This window comes from Hemitrygon akajei, chromosome 4 (assembly GCF_048418815.1).
Source record: "Hemitrygon akajei chromosome 4, sHemAka1.3, whole genome shotgun sequence".
Classification (NCBI taxonomy): domain Eukaryota; kingdom Metazoa; phylum Chordata; class Chondrichthyes; order Myliobatiformes; family Dasyatidae; genus Hemitrygon; species Hemitrygon akajei.
The window spans coordinates 159123499-159141000 of record NC_133127.1 but is presented as its reverse complement, the minus strand read 5'-3'; the positions used below and the strand labels follow the sequence as shown (position 1 = coordinate 159141000).

The window sequence follows — 17502 nt, the reverse complement described above, 5'->3', positions numbered from 1 at the left end:
TATACTGAGGTGTTACTCTGTACTTATTATTAAAATACTGATGTGTTTAAGTCATTATTTACATTGACTGAGCAAATACAGTTTTCCGCAATAATAAAAGTAGAAGCTTGTATAAATTTAAAAAAAAAACCTGTTGTTTACTGGTTCTTTTCAGAAATTCAGATTAATTTACTGCAGCTGACAGAGGACTGGCTCTCGTCCACGTATGACGAAAGCTGCTTATCCTCTCGGTTGCCATGGAGTTAAATTTGAGCAGCACTGAGGCTGCAAGTGGGAAAACCAGCATCAGGCAGCTGCAGCGGTCTGCAGAAAAAAAGACAAGAACAGGATCGTGGCAGTCATGGACTTACATTGCGAATATAATGAAATTTCGGCCTCCGAACAGCAATCAGGCAAGATAAGTAGGACGGCATTTAAGTTATTTGGGAGAAGAAAATCAGGGGGCACAATGCCCAATATCTTCAGTATGAAAAACAAAGGGGATGGGAAAAGCTCCTTGAAAATGGGGCTTGTCCGAAGCAAAACACACGATGGAATTGCTGATATGGGATTGGAAGTAAGCAAGAAGGACGATTCTTTGAGCAATTATCAATTAGATAATGACTCCAGTACAAAAATAGTCAGCAGTATGAGCTTTGCTGCTGGAGGCTGTGGATCCATTGCCAAGTCTCACAGTTTCTTTTCTTTACTCAAAAGGAATAGTAAATTAGAAAATTGCAAGGGGGAGTCAATATATTCAAACTCCGACCAGATGAAAGAGAAGAGTTGCAACAGACAAAAGAAAGGTCTCAAAGGATTGTTCAGTAGCATGAGATGGCACAGAAAGGACAAAGTCAGTAAAGGGGGAAAGGCTGAGCATCATGAAATCCCCGACTTTATTACATTGCCTGGCTCTTTGACTGCGAGTTTAGAATGTGTTAAAGAAGAGGCACACAAATTTTATCCTGAATCTGAAAGTACTAGAATGGAAATGCAAGATAAAGATTCCTGTGAAATACAGGGTACTAATGAGAATGCTTCCACCGAGGATCCTGAACAAGCAACTGGGAAGATTTCCCTTCCAGAGCTACATCAGTATGTGGAGAATACTGCCTTTGATAGCCACTCATCAGACCATCGTGCTAATGGCAAAGCTTCAGAACAGGTAGAGGACAAACAGGATGAAAATTTACACAATGTGACACAGGATGTACAAGAAGAATGTGCTCCCATTACTGCATCCACATCTTGCCATCTTCCTGAAACTACAACATCTGGGGCACTTAACAACGATCCACCTGCAGAGCAGTCGATTGATGGAATTTGCATCATGTTTTCTGATGTCACATCGTTAAAGAGCTTTGATTCACTCACAGGATGCGGGGATGTTATCGTTGACCAGGATGAAGACGGAAATGCCTGTGAAGGTGGAGGTGCTGCGGTAAAGGTCAAGAGCAGCGGCAGGAAGAGCACAAATATCCTGAGCTATCAAGGGGGAGGAGAGGAAATGGCCAGCCCTGATGAAGTTGACGATGAGTATCTGCAAGAGTTCTGGGGTTCACCTCCTCCAGTCGCCGAGCCTCTTAAAGAGAAGCAGGAGCACGATCCAACTAATCAAACACAACTGGGTGAAGCAACTTGCCTGAATCAGGCAGAGAGCAGTAGCTTAGTCAAACAACTTAGTCTGAATTATATTCCTATAAATAAGAATGACAACGAAAAACAATCGACCACAAAGTGTGAGCAACAAGAAAGTGTTCCAAATAGCGATGAGGGATACTGGGACTCCACAACTCCCGGGCATGAAGATGAAAACGGGAAAACTCTTGCTACCAAGGCAAGCATTCCAAGAGACAGTTGCAGTGGAGATGCCCTGTATGATCTGCTTACAGATCCAGAAGAAAGCCTGACAAGTATTGTTTCAGATGAAGAAATGTGCTCTGTTTCTGAACCTAAAACGTTGTCTCCAAAAGCTGCGTCATCTGCATTCAACGTTACTACCTTCTCCAAGGACAGGAATGTATCTGCCATTCCCAGGCACAAGACCACTTTTTCTGTTCGCCAAGGAGAAGCCAATCATATTCAGTGTTCTCAAACATTTCAACAGTTGTTGGGATGTGAGCCAGCAAGAACAAAAATCCCTATCGCTAAGACCTCTATTTCCAGACCCAGTAGTAGAAGCATCACTGGGACAAGCGCAAAAGCCCCAACAAACAAGGGAGGTACAAAAAAATAGTTTTGGAAAGGATTTCAGAGCAAAATTAAAATCAGTGTGTTATACTGGTCCAGAAGTAAGCACAATTGGTCAAGATTCTGCTTGCACCCCTGCTGTTCACACTGTGCAATAGGACCTTTACCATTTGCCAAGAGCGACCTCCTAAGATGTAAGTGAAGTGTGCCTACAAAAGGAAATTAATTCAAAGCTTTCTGAAGCATAGATGGAATGCATAACTTTCACTGCTTCTAAATGCTAATCAGCAAAGGAAAAAAATACACAAAATAACAAGACAAACAAAAAAATGATGTTTGTGAAAGAATACAAGATATATTTGTGAGATTGAGACCAAGAGTTTACAGAATCCTATTTTCTTTGAGGAACACTGGAATCTGTTTTGTGACTTTCCTACCAGTACTGGAATGTAAGGACAATATTTTTCAAATGTTGGTCATTAATTACTATTTTTACAATCCACATAGTAATTGTTACAAATATCGTCTATTCTGGGACCAGATTCTGTTTAAATATCGGATGTTTATGATCTACAGCCAGAGGAGAAAGGAACTGATATGGTTATATAACAGCAATCAGGGTATGATTACATAATCAGGTCCAGCCTGCATTTTCATCACAGCGAAGCCATTCAAAATGAATTTGTAGAAAGATCCCTTGAAAATACTTTTAGGAAGGTGAAGATAGGGAAGGTAATTTATTTCCTTCATGATGTGTCTTTTGAGTTTTCAAACTGATAGATTTTTTTGAATAACTTATTTTCTGCATGTGAATGAGTACAAAATTTAGACCGTGGAGTTAAAATACAGCACAAAGAATTCTCTCACTATAAATGGGGACAGATTACAGCGTACATGTGTATATAACTTTTACTTCTTCAGAAGCCCTTGTACAGTCACTGCTTTCCATATAGACAGTTAATGACAGTTACATGATCTACAATTTTTATATTTAAATACTTTGGTGTGGCCTTTATTTGAAACAAAGTGATTGTGATGGAGAATAGCCTACTTAGAATCAATTGATAAAAATGGTTAATATGTGGTACATTTTTGTACTAATAACCAAGTGGAAATGGGTGAAGATTCTTACATTTTTTGGAGACAATATATTTCTCAGTTGCTTGTTTTACCAAATGCTCAGTATTTGTTCCAATGTTTATTCAGTATGACATTTACTCAACCAATCAGTTGGTCAAATGAGAAAAACTGGAACAATCTCCAATAGTGTTGTACTATGATTTGAGGCTCACTTGATATTTGGCCTCAGACTTCATTTGCATAATACAAACATTTTAGACACATATGAGCAGCTGAGCAGTTCACTAATGAAGAGGTTTTTAAATCTGGGTTGCTGTAATACTGGCAAATATCCTCAGTGTGTCCTGGGAGGGGAAGGGAGACAATCACAGAGAGGGGTAAGGGAAATGGAGAGCTGTATTGGGTGGAAGTGAACACTATTTAAGGAAATGTAGTTTTGACTATTAAGGCTTGTTATTTTGTCATATAGGATGCACCTCAAAACTGGCGCCGTGCCTTTGACATTCTAGGTCACTTTAAGAATATTGCACTTGTTCACTAAATACGGGGAGAAAAGGATATTCTGAATATAGCAAGAAAATATATCATGAGGTAGATTAGAATAGAGATGTCAAAAGTTTTAGGAGTGAGAAAGAAATAATGCATCTCACAGTTAATAAAATAGAACAAAGGTATACATCTAATAATTTTGAAATAAATGTAATTATATTAAAGACAAATAACAAATTCTCCAGCTCTTTTCTCGTTCACAATTATAATTCACCTCAGTATTGAGTTGTTTTTCAAAATAATATCTAAAATTGTTAAATAAACTGTCGGACTGTTTATAATAACTACCTGTTTAGCAGGTCATCACAATGTGTGACTCTGTATTAAAGATGTTTAGAAACATTGATTTTTTAAAAGAAATATATGAATTATATAATCTTACTGGGTTCCATATGAAAAGGGAATGAAAGAAGGATTAGGAACAGCTGATTTGCATCCAAGGGTTGCCAATTACATATCAACACATGGGGAAGCAGAGGAGAAGATCACTTGACTGATTCCATAATTTGACAATAGTTTATGCACGGATCCTAATAATGGGGAGGATCAAATCCTGTATACCAAAATATTTTTGAGTTATTCAGTGCTTTCACTCGGTCAGTTGGAATGGAATACTCAGTAATATTGCCTGCTGAAGTTGTTTAATTGATTAAACCAATATTAGTCCATAGGCAAGTAGCTATAACATGGAAAATTAAAATTGGGGTTATTTGATAACTCATTTGATCAGGTAACTCTGTAACCAAGTTTCAAATGATTTGGTTTCTGTTGCTTCATAAATGATCAACTTAATAGTTCTACATCTCTAAACAATAATCGACCAAGCAGCAAAAGGTAGGTTTTATGTGGAGCAACAATTCAGCAGTGGTAAAGTCAGCCAGCGGTTAATGCTGCTGCCTCATAGCGTTAGGCTCCTGGGTTCAAACCCGACCTTCAGTGCTTTCAACAACACTCTGTGCTTGCATAGGTTTCCTTCAAGTGCTCTAGTTTTCCCCCACAACTCGAACGTGTGCTCATAGGTTAATGACGTTTTGTGTTGGTTAATGTCAAGGAGAATGAAAGGGAAGACGATGGGAATGTGTGAGAGAAAATAAGTTGCAGGAACATAGGGAAATATGGAGTGAGGAAATGGAACCAATGCAATTGGTCCTCCTGGGAGCTAGCATGGACCTGATATGGTGAATGGCCTCTTTGTGTGTCATTTTAAGATTTAAACACCTTTGTTCCTGTCTTGTCATTAGTTGGACTGGATTGTGTCTTCAATGACCACTGGTCAACAACTTGAGTCAAAAATAAAATTAAAATGATTGGATTTCATTTATGTAATGCTGTAATTCTTCATTATATCTCAGAAATATCACAATTAATTATGATATTTTGACAGGAGGTGGCTGTTTTAACCTAGGCATCTGCAATAATCACATTGTATATAGTATAATGCCACTACCAGCATTCATGTGAATAATCATTTAAGCTATTTTTGTGTACTTTGGTGGAAGAAAGGATTATTTAGTTGGAGGTTGAATAAATTCTACGCTTCTTTGAATAACAAATTTAATACCCATTTATACAGTGGACAAACTTCCTAACATTCCTTCCAAATGACCATACTTTCAGAAGTGCTTTGTTGATTTTGTACCATATTGGAACATCAGTCTATGTATTTGGTTTGAATGGGGTTTTAAACACAACCTTGGACAGCTGCCTTTCATCTTCAAAGGGGACACTATCAGTTTTGTTCTCAAAAACAACTTGACTTTGATCCTAAATGCTCCGGAACTACATTCACTTGTTTTTCCTGACAAGATTGAAATCATAAGCTTTACTTTCTGTGTAGTGTGCAGTTACATAACAAGTGTATGAGATATCTTCACATTTGAGTTTGAGAAGGGATTGATACAACAATCTGTTTACTGACGGTGCCAACTCAGCTAGAGTGCCATCCTTTATTTCCTTAATTATATTAAATCTGTATTATATCTTAAATGTGCAGTTTTAAATTTTTTGGTTGTATTCAAAAAGGTTTTGGAACCCCTCTGAATTTGAAATTGAATGCAGTATATTTATTCTTAATTTTCTTATAGGATGTCTCCCTTTTCCACTGCAGTATTAATGATTAACTAAACAGATTAATCAGGAAACCACAAACACCCATATCAACACTAAAATGACGTCTTCAATGTTTAAAAGACTGGAAGCAATTGACACTGTTTTAATATTGATAAAAATCGCACATCATTATTACACCAATCAAAATCATTTTCACTGCCATTTAAAGAGCAAGAGGAAATTAATTATTTTTTATAAAATCAGAATTGTTTAGGATTGATTCTAATAGCAGACCAAGTTACAAAGCTTTCAGCTTTCGTACCTGTACTGTCAGGAAGACCACTGCCTAAATAATATTTTTTATGGTAAATGTGTATTCTGGACAAACCGGAAATGCTTTTTACCTTTTTTCTCATAGTCCTCAATCCTAAGTACTCTTTTTAGACAAAGCAGAAAATGCTATTTCTTTTAATTTAGTGTGCTGTAATTGCTGCTCACCTGTTCAATCTTAGATTCACTAGGCGGATTCCTGAGAAGAGAGGTTTTCTTCCCATAAGTAGCTAAAGAAATTAGATTTTAATGTTTTGCGGTTCAGAAGAGTGAGGCTTGATTAAGGGGCATGACAGGATAGATATTAAAGCATTTCTGCCAGTCGGAGAATCTCAAATGAAAGGCTATAGCTGTATGTTTAGGGAGCAGTCAATTAAAACTTCTCACTGAACATGGTGAATCTCAACCTGCTAGTTTGTAGTGACTATATTATTTAGATACTTAAATAGGAAGTAGATACATTTTTGAAAGATCATGGAATTGTTGAATATGGGTATCTGGCACAGAAGAGGAGAGGAGATCAGCCATGATCATATTTAATGGTGTGACAGGCACAAGGGGCCAAATGCCCTACTCCTTCTCCTCCTCCCATTTTCTTACATCCTTGTGTTCTTTGATGAAGATCTCTCTTCAGTTGACAAGCACGACCTCTGATCTTCTGGTTTGTTCTCACTTTCAAACTCCACTGTACTTCTACCTAAAATTCTTCTTTCAGCCACAAAAACAATTTGAAGGAAGCTCCACACATAAATCCAGGGAACTGCATATTCTCTAATGAGATATTTTACAGCCATTTGGGCTTAAAATTGACTCCACAATTTCAGACAATAAGCACTTCCAGTATTTTGCCTGTTCACTTACGTCCATTATTTGACATCATTGATTATTTTTCCTATGTAGCTTTGGAGAATTATTTCACTTCCCATTTACACCATCTTTGTGTGTGGTTTTTACTTGTCCCATTATCACTGACTGAAGATCTTCCCTTTATTCTCTCCTTTCTCTGTACTGAAAACCTGTTTATCTCCAACCTTACACAGGACTCATTCCACTCCAGTAATCACCTGTTCAATCTCCTACCATCTGGCAGGAGATACAGAAACAATTCTGCATGGACATCAAGACTGAAAAACAGCTTTTTCCCTCCAGGGCTGTCGTGCAATAGAACAATGCCTCCCCCCCCCCCCCCCCTCTTAGTTTTCAGAGGCACTAGGGACAATCTCTAAGTGGGCACGTGCAATATTTGGGCTTAAATGGGTCAGCTAACCTTCCTTTCATTTCAGGGCTCTTCGCTTTTTAAAATTTCAGGTTTAATTCTTGAATGCCATTTTACATGTAATCATTGTATTTTATAACATGGGGATGTGCAATACTTGAATGGGGCAGCCAGTGTTTCTTTTAATTTTGGAGCTGTATTGTTTTTAATTCAGTTGTAACTTAGATGTCATACTCTTTCCAATATTTTTATTAGTTTCTATATAGAAGAATACAGAGTACAATAAAGTGTATATAAAAGGTCAAAAAAAGATTTTAAAAAGCAACCAATTACATTATATCTGTTAATAATAACGATCTCATTACTCCGTCTTTATGTAAGTTAATCAATAGCTATATTGAACTACACTAATTTATTACAAAATAAAAGAGTCTAACCCCTACCAAGACCGAAGCTGTTTATTAAGGGGAAAAGAAGGTAAAATACCTTCTCATATAATAAAAATTAATAATAGCCAACAGTTGAGTTTAAACAACGAATTGAAGGTTTTGAAAATAATTCAGAAAAGGTCCCCACAATGCTTGAAAGTCTTGACGAGATTCAGAAATTGAACAACAAATCTTCTCTAAGTCTAAGCATGACATAACATCACATAACCATTGAGCACGAGTAGGAGGGAAAACATCTTTCCATTTAAACAAAAGCATCCTCCTCGCTATAAGAGAGCTAAAGGCCAGAATATGTAAATCAGATGCCTTCAGCTTAATATCTTGTCCAGCAACAATACCGAATAGGGTCATCAGAGTGTTAGGCTTAAAATTGACTTTAAAAAGTTTGAAAAACTTCCTTACATCCTTTACATGTCATTCTAAGTAACTCAGCTGTTATTTCAAATGTAGTCATTGTGTTTTTAGTAATTGAATTGCCAGTCTGCTGTTCTACACTGAATGGAGAAATACTGCAATTTTGTTCTCCTCAGCAATGGCAATAAAGCTCTAACTAGGTCCTAGTGAAGGGTCATTTATAAGAAACAACTCTTTCTCTTCCCTGGATTTTGTCTTTGCTGCTGTGTACTTCCAATTTTTTCTGGTTCGATTTCACTTCCAACATTTGCACACACATATGGGTTGACATTGTAAAAAAAAAAAATCCCAGTAAAGTTCATCGAAAGAGGACAAAAAGATAATAAATTTACTTAACGTGAACTTGAAAACAGTATCCATCGTAATGAAAACATTACACATTTAGATACCATATGCAAATAAGATCATATTATTCAACCTAGAATGAAATTTCATTGCACTTAATTTATTCATTTATGTAAAATACATATCTTCTGAAGCAGTATGATAGACTCAAATAGTAGCAGTTAAATAACTTGCTGGGTTTTAGTCTTAAAAGTGTGTAGAATTCTTCTCTGTGCAAGATTATATATTTTTGTTTGCTATTATAATTTCATGGTGCACCGCCGTTCTTAACTATCAATGTAGTGCAATTGTATTAAAGGACATTAACCAAACAAAAGGAATGTCTGGCGATGGTTATTTCAGACTCTAGCACTCTGCCCACCCATTTTGGTGATGTGGCTTGGTTGTTTCATGAAATAACACAGGAATTGTTCATGATACAAGTAACTTCCCAAAAATCAATACAGCTAATGATCTAGTCTTGTGAACCATTAACTTTAGAAAATACAATTGATAGAAACTGCTATTAATGCTTTCAGTGGTTATTTCTGACTTGGATTTGCACCATCTGATTTCAAGAAATTCCATAATATATCAGATATAGTCAATGATCACAAACTGTACTTCTGCTATGTATCATAAACCCCCATATTTGTGATGTGAAAAGAGCTTGCTACTTCTCTGTTTAGGATTAAAATACAAACTGTAGAAGGGAATTGCAAATAAAAGCAAAATATTTCCTTCTTTTAAAAATCTATTGTGTTTTTACTTTTCATCAAACAGTAATACATCAGATTTTCTGCAGTTTACAATGATCAGAAGCAACAATAGTCAAAGTAACCAAAATGCGTAACAACCCTTTATTCAAATTCATTTTGGTTAAAGTAGATTTTTAGCATGTCTTTTATTTCTTATACCAATCAATGTTGTTGATTATTAGCAGAGTTGGAAATTAGGGGAGGAAAGAATGGTTGATTTTGAATTTGCCAATTACTGTAAAATGGCAGCTTGTTTTATAATTGTGACTTCAATTTCTTTTGCTTTCACCAGAAATTTTTAAAAAAACTAAAAGAAAGATAAAAGTGTTGACTAATTTGCTATCTTCCTTTATATGATTACTGGACAAAAATCAAGATTTTCCCAGCTAGTGCATTCTGAACTCCTGACGTCACAATTGCCTTGTTTTTGGAATGCATGGTAGTTGCACTCATTTGGCTGCACAAGTAAATTTTAAATTGACAAATTGGGTTGCCACTTTCCATGCAATTTTGAATGTGGTCCAATAAAATCTATGTTCATTGTGTTTAGTATTTTATCAAAATACAAGTGTCTGACAAAATGCTGATTTGATATTTTGACATAAAAGTTTATAATTTATTCAATTTTAATAACAAGTGGATACCACAGAGAGAGTGCAGAGGAGATTTACAAGGATGTTGCCTGGATTGGGGAGCGTGCCTTATGAGAATCAGTTGAGTGAACTTGGTCTTTTCTCCTTGGAGCGATGGAGGAGGAGAAGTGACCTGATAGAGGTGTATAAGATGATGAGGGGCATTGATTGTGTGGATAGCCAGAGGCTTTTTCCCAGGGTTGAAATGGCTAGCACGAGGGGGCATGGTTTTAAGGTGCTTGGAAGCAGGTACAAGGGGGATGTCAGAGGCAGCTTTTCCACACAGAGTGGTGGTTATGCAGAATGACTGTGGTAGAGGCAGATATATCGGGTCTTTTAAGAGACTCTTAGATAAGTACATGGAGCTTAGAAAAATAGAGGGCTATGTGCTAGGGAGATTCTAGGCAGTTTCTGGAAGAGGCTATATGGTCGGCACAACATTGTGGGCCGAAGGGCCTGTAATGTGCTGTAGATTTCTATGTTCTATGTTCTAAAAAGATTCTACACCATGAATAAAAAATTCTGGTATGAAAATATTATGAACATCTGGCTTCTATTTCAATCTTTTAGAATCCAGTAAGTATTGCTTCATGAAAACACTTTGGCCTGTTCATCCAGGAAAGTTGATGACAGGGAAAAAACTTTCACAATTCTTAAGCTTGGTTTCAAAATGTATACCCTCCACTTATCTCCGAAATATGAATCCAGTTCTCCCTCACACATTTCTACACTATCTGCTATCTTTGCCTTCCTGCGCTTGTTCACTTTCACCTGCATAATGAAGTAAGATCAAAACTGTGTACCTACCCTGTTCCAAATATACACTGCCTGGTTCAAAACTTTGTGGAAAAAAATCTTAATAAGATTAAAGTTATGTTAAATACCTTTAATTCCATTGTATCATCTACCTTAGCTTTTTTCCTGCTTTTTTTTTGGGTAAAAAACAGGGTGTTAACAGAAATGAGGGATTTAAGTCATGAGAGAAAAACAAAACAAAATGCTCTGAGAATACTTCACAGTAACAACATGTGAATGCAGGGAGAAATAGAAATAACATTTCAGGTCGATGACCTTTCATCAAAATTAAAAAGTATTAGAAATCACCAACATGTTTTTGAGAGGCAGAGAAAGGAGTAGGAGAGAACAAAGCAAATGCCCACGTCAAAATGTTACATGTGATGGTGAATGAATGTTAATCACAGCTGATCTGTCTGAAGGAGATGCAATGCTGTGAGTACTTAGCAGGCCAGCCAGTATCAGAGAAGATGGAAAACCTGTGCTAGGAAAACCTGAAAAATCTGTCCTTGTTTCAGCTCACCTTGGCCCTTCAAAATCTCAGGTAACCCACTCACCCTGTGTTTCTTTCTCATTGCTACCAGTCCACTAAAGGTCTCTCTCCCTTTGTTCATCTTTTCCGTCCCTTGTCTTCTTGTTACTTAGATTCCTCAGCTTCCTCCACCTGGTTCGTCTGTCCTTCAGCAACATACCCATCTAGTAGGAATTCTTCTCCCATGGTTCACCTTTCCTTGTCCTCTCCCCCACTTAGTTCGTCTGTCCACCATCCCTCCATTTTCTGCATCCATCTATCATCTACCAGCCTCTGTCTCTACCCTTCCCCGCTCTGCAGAATCTGCCTATATATATTTTTAAATGCTTCTACCGATCACCTCCCAGCACCCCCACCTTCCCTTGCCCCTGACCCATCTGGCTCCATCTGCCCATCAACTCATCTTGTTTGGTTCCACCTATCACCTATCAGCCAGACCATCAACCTTCCTTCTCACTTCTATGTGCCGGCTATCTTCCATCTGCCCCATCAATTTGAATGCAGGATCTCAAACCGAATTGTCGACAATATTTTTATTGCCTGTTGGCCCACCGAACTCTTGCAATGGTTTATTTTCTGGTCCATTTTCCAGCACCTGCAGTCTCATGTGTCTCCTTCTTCAGATGTTTTAATGGCAGATTAATGACCACTTGGTACCACTTTCTAATTTCATACTGACCTCAAGAGTTTGCATCATCTTTGTTACCAGCTTCCATACGACTCTGACTTTTCTCCTTTTTGATCTCTCCATTGCCATCTCAGTGGATGGCAACAAAAATGTACTACAAATCCACAAGAGTCACACAGCCATCTTGATTACAACTTCTTCCATCTTGCTTCTGGTAAGGACTCCATTCAAGTTCATTTCTGCCACCTTCACTGAACTTCACAGAAGCACAGCCAGTAAAAATACCGTCTCACAGCATCAGCAGTCTAGATCCAAACCCCACTATGGTGCTCTCTGTGTGGAGTTTACACACTTTTCCTCAGCGTTCCATTTCCCACCCATATCCTGCAGACGTGCAGGTTTGTAGGTTAGTTGGCCATTCTAATTTGCCATATGAATAGATAAAAGGTAGAATCTAAAGGAAGTGAAGAGTATAGGGAGAATAGGTTATAGAGAAAATCAATGGGGCAAATGAGACTGCTCTGGGAGTCTGCATAGACCCAATGGATTGAATAGCCTCCTTCTTGCTGTAAGGAAATATAGAAGTCTTAAAATATGATGTCCCTCCAAACTTACTCTTCCCCCTCTCCTGCACGTATAGCATTTTAAAGGAACCATTTCCTACATGACTCCCTGATTGACTCTTCCTTTTCTACTAATGTTCATTCCCCTTTTCACAGTACCTTCCCATCAACCATTGGAGAGGCAAACCTTTCCTTTTTACTTCTTTCCTTCTCCCCCTCCAGCTGAGGCAGTGATTTGTTGCTATTTCTTCCAATTGTCCCCAGTTCAGACCAAATGCTGGCTTTGTCAGTAATTCTCTCCTCCTACAAGTACATAAAATAATTGATGAAGCAGTACAAGATAGATGCCTCTAGGTTACTACACCTGAAGAACTACTACAGCAAAGGACTTTTTGAACTCAAAATATAACTATTCTCATTTGTTCAAGGCAAGATTCAAACCTGTAAAGAGCTTTACTGAGTAATTTAACAGGGCTCCTAGATAATAATACTTGTTCAAGTGTAGCAGTAGGCATGATTTCACATGTGAAGATTAGACCAATTCATAAACATGAATTTTTATGTTGGAATGAGCCTATATACAACATTTTATTGTGTGTTATAGAGTGCACATTTTATGGTTATGTGATTGGAAATTGAATGTCAAATACTATATCTCAAAGGGCATTCTGAATACAATTTTCTTTTGCTACTCATTTTTCATGTGAAAACTATTGTGAAAATAACCTCTATAATAGTTTGTATACCTCAAATGTAATTATTAAGCTGATGTCATGAGATCTTATGGGAGCAGCATATTTTCCAGACTATGGTTGAAGTGCCTTTGCTTCTTGGTTCAGGGTAATCCTAATTGTCTGTTATATAATATACCTCCTGCTCTTGCTATGCCACCAGCATAACAGGCATTATATGAATAGCTATATTATACTTTGACCTATTGCACCCTTGCAAAATAATGGAAGGAAAGTTGCTAAATTCCCTCATTAATGATGAGAAAACATTCCGTTCCTTTAACCACAATTGAAGGTTTAGATAAAGTTTGAAGAAATGTGATATCCAAGCTCAAGCACTTCCTGATTTGAATTATGCTAGTACTACTAGTCCAGCTGTATTTCTAACTCTGTTGTTAAATAATATGTTGTTGCTTTGGCTCGGAATATACTGGCACCAACACACTTGGGGAAAGGGCTCATCTGCTCCAAAGTATCAAACAACGCCAATGATCAGCTGCACATCCTTCATGCCCCACTACCCAAACGATAAAGAAAGTGTGCTCCACTAAAACTGAACACCACTAATGTTAAATAAAAACATAGCTTAACATTTTTCATTGTGTCTTCAAACTGATTTTCTGAAAAGACTTGAATATTCACGGGAAAAAATGATTTAATCTGATGTTATGGAAATCTAACTTTAAATGGTACACCATGTACAACTATTTTGATGTGACTTTCAAAATGTCAATATAATTAACCAATTTTTTTTCCTATTTGTATTTTTAATAACTCCCCGTTTTCCCCCTGTATATTTTAAATTCTCTATCTGCTAAGATACCTGCTATGTTGCATGTTTGTATTTTAATTTATTGGTGGGTCTTGGTTTGCATTTACGGATCAAACTTGTGTATGTTTATACATATTTAATTCTGCAAACTCTTTAGAGTATACACTAAAGGACGCACTCTGTTCCCAGCCAGTTGCCATGGTAATGATTATCAGTGACAGTTGTTACTGCCAACTGTACAAGTGCGATGTAGAACAGATCCATGGGTAGCTTGCTAATGCAACTATTTTCCTGCTGCCTCCAGAGGATAATTATCAACACAATGTTAAGCAGAAAATTGATCTTTAATACTCCCTTTTGAGGGTATACAATGATTTTAAGTCAACATCATGGGCTTAAAATTAGATTGAAGTCTTTTTGCTTTTGAAGTATTGCAGTCCAATGTTGGCAATTGGAACTTGGTTCTAGATTGTTACCTAAATGTTGCTATGGCAACAACATAAAATAGCTTCAGTAAACAAAACACAGCGGCAGATGGATTTTCAGTTAGAAATGACAAGATGACATCTAGAATAATTGCCATCTGTATTGAACTAAAAGGACAACGTGTATTTGGATCTGAATCATGTAATTTTGTAATTCTTACCTCTGTTAACTTCTCCAGTCACATAACACTTAAATATCTCTTGTGCTCACTCATTTCATGACTTTACCTGTCCCACCATTTAAGTGTGCTTTCAGCTGCAAGAATCTGAAGCTTTCTCCCCACACCTTGCTGGTTCTCTGCAACTATTTTATCCTTTAAGACAGTCCTCAATTTTCCTTGTGGAATGAACTTTTGGTCAGGTGCAATATCATTGCATTGCAGCGCTGTTAAATACAGATTTTTTTCATCATCCACACCCCCCATGGTCCTTGGATCTTTTTGCTACATTAAATATGCTATTTAAATATTCAAAGTACATTTATTATCAATGCATAAATTATATAACTTTGAGATTCATCTGCTTACAGGCAGCCATAAACCCAAAAGAACCCATTAAAATAAAAGAGACCAACACCCAATACACAGAGAAAGAGGGGAGAAAAGAAAACACAAATCATGCAAACAATAAGAGCAAGCAACAGTACTCTGAAGCAAATTGAATCCACAGACCCGTATCCCGGAGTAGGCACACAGCCTCGGCGCTGCAGAGAGAGGAGCGAACATTGCGAGCGGAATCATCCCGGTTCCGACACCCTGCCTTTTCAGTCTGTCTCCACCCGTGATTAAATTGTCCAGGCCCTAGCGCACAGCATGATCCAGCAATCAAATCTCTGCTGCATTCTATATACTCGTAACCCCTTTTTCAAAGCACAGGTAGAATCAGATTACAGGATGCCTGTAATTGCGCATTTGTTCCATTCTAAAGTCCTGTTAGCCTTGCTGCTGTAATTATTTCATGACCAGGCCACAGGTGGCAGAAAGTAACTCCACTGCCCAAATGGCTTTCTAATATCTCATGTTCTGATAATAAAGGACATTCAAAAACAATTGAAAAATGAAATGTAAACTTAGAACTACGTTCAATTTGTTTAAATACACCAATGTTAATAAAAAGTTAAGAATTCCAAATTCACATACCCGCATGTACTCTGAGTAAAGGCTGTCGCCATTCAAATGAATGGGGCCATGTTAGGTGTGGTTGATGTAGATACAAAGTGTGTCCAGCCCCTGAGTTCAGTTTGACTGACCTCCAATGCATCCTGTACTATTATGCTGGTGTGGAAGTGCAGACTGCACTGATGTGAACACTATAGCTAACTGGTGCCTCTCCATGGAATTGCTTGATTTTCATCAGGACTGTCTGGCTTATTAAATAATGTACACTTACTGAAATGATGACTGACTCTGAACAACATTACAATCTGGTTGAAAAGCAAAAAAAAATGCAGATGCTAAAAATCTGGGGGGAAAAATCAGAAAATACTGCAAATTTTCAAAAGTCATCAACTTAAATAGTCACCTCTGTTTCTTTTTCCATTGATGCCTCTGACTGGTTGAATATTTCTAGAGTTTTCTATTGCTATTTGCAGAGCAGACTCGATGGGCCAAATGGCTTACTTCTACTCCTAATATCTTATGGTGATGTAGTTTTGAGTAACAATTTAACTTACAGTACTTACTGTTAGGCAAGGAAATATAAAGAAATTAATTGAATTGACTATTTCTTTCATCCTTCACATACATGAGGAGTAAAAATCTTTATGTTACGTCTCTGTCTAAATGTGCAATTATAGTAATTTATAATGAATAGAACAGTCAATGTAACTGTGGTGAACTACATTTCCCTGTCTGGACATGCCCCCCTGCTGACTGCTCCTGTGGCTCCTCCCACAGACCCCCTGCTGACTGCTCCTGTGGCTCCTCCCACGGACCCCGGTATAAAGGCGATTGGGGACTCTGCCCCGGCCTCAGTCTCCAGGATGCAGTGTGGTGGTCAATTGCTGCTTGTTCTTTCTTCCAGCCAATAAAAGCCGATATCTCACCTCACGTCTCCAAGAGTTATTGATGGTGCATCAGTAACATAGAAATACACTCAATGGGGTTCAGTTTGGGTGGTATCAAGCTGCAGATGTAGTCCTTGACCAGTCTCTCAAAGCATTTGCTTATTATTTATGTGAGTGTGATAGGACTCCAGTTGTTCAGGCTAGTGTGAGTTAATCAGTCTGATGGCCTGGTGGAAGAAGCTGTCCCAGAGCCTGTCAGTCCTGGCTTTTATGCCGTGGTACCATTTCCCAGATGGTAGCAGCTGGAACAGTTTGTGGTTGGGGTGACTCAGGTCCCCAGTGATCCTTCGGGCCCTTTTTACACACCCCTCATAGTAAATGTCCTGTATAATGGGAAGTTCACATCTACAGAGGTGTTGGCTGTCCACACCACTCTCTGCAGAGTCCTGCGATTGAGGGAGGTACAGTTCCCATACCAGGCAGTGATGCAGCCAGTCAGGATGCTCTCAATCATGCCCCTGAAGAAAGTCCTTAGGACTTGGGGGCCCATACCAAACTTCCTCAACTGTCTGAGGTGAAAGAGGTGCTGTTGTGCCTTTTTCACCACACAGCTGGTGTGCACAGACCACGTGAGGTCCTCGGTGATGTGGATGCTGAGGAACTTAAAACTGTTCACCCTCTCAACCCCAGATCCATTCATGTCAATAGGGGTTAGCCCACCTCCATTCCTCCTGTAATCCACCACCAGCTCCTTTGTTTTTGCGACATTGAGGGAGAGGTTGTTTCCTTGACACCACTGTGTCAGAGAGATGACTTCTTCCCTGTAGGCCACCTCGTTATTGTTTGAGATTAGGCCAATCAATGTAGTGCCATCGGCAAATTTAATTAGCAGATTGGAGCTGAGGGTGCCGACACAGTCATGGGTACACAGGGAGTAAAGGAGGGGACTTAGTACACACCACTGGGGGGATCCTGTGTTGAGAGTCAGAGGGGTGGAGGTGAGGGAGCCCACTCTTACCAC

At 38.2% G+C, this 17502-nt stretch overlaps 1 protein-coding gene across 1 annotated transcript; it reads left to right on the top strand.

The window, feature by feature from the left end:
* Positions 1-236: 236 nt before the first annotated feature.
* amer2 (APC membrane recruitment protein 2) lies at positions 237-8917 on the top strand. The gene is given in 2 exon segments (XM_073043749.1): positions 237-273; positions 276-8917. Coding segments are annotated over 2 exon segments (1977 nt in total). The 3' UTR covers positions 2216-8917.
* Positions 8918-17502: the final 8585 nt, after the last annotated feature.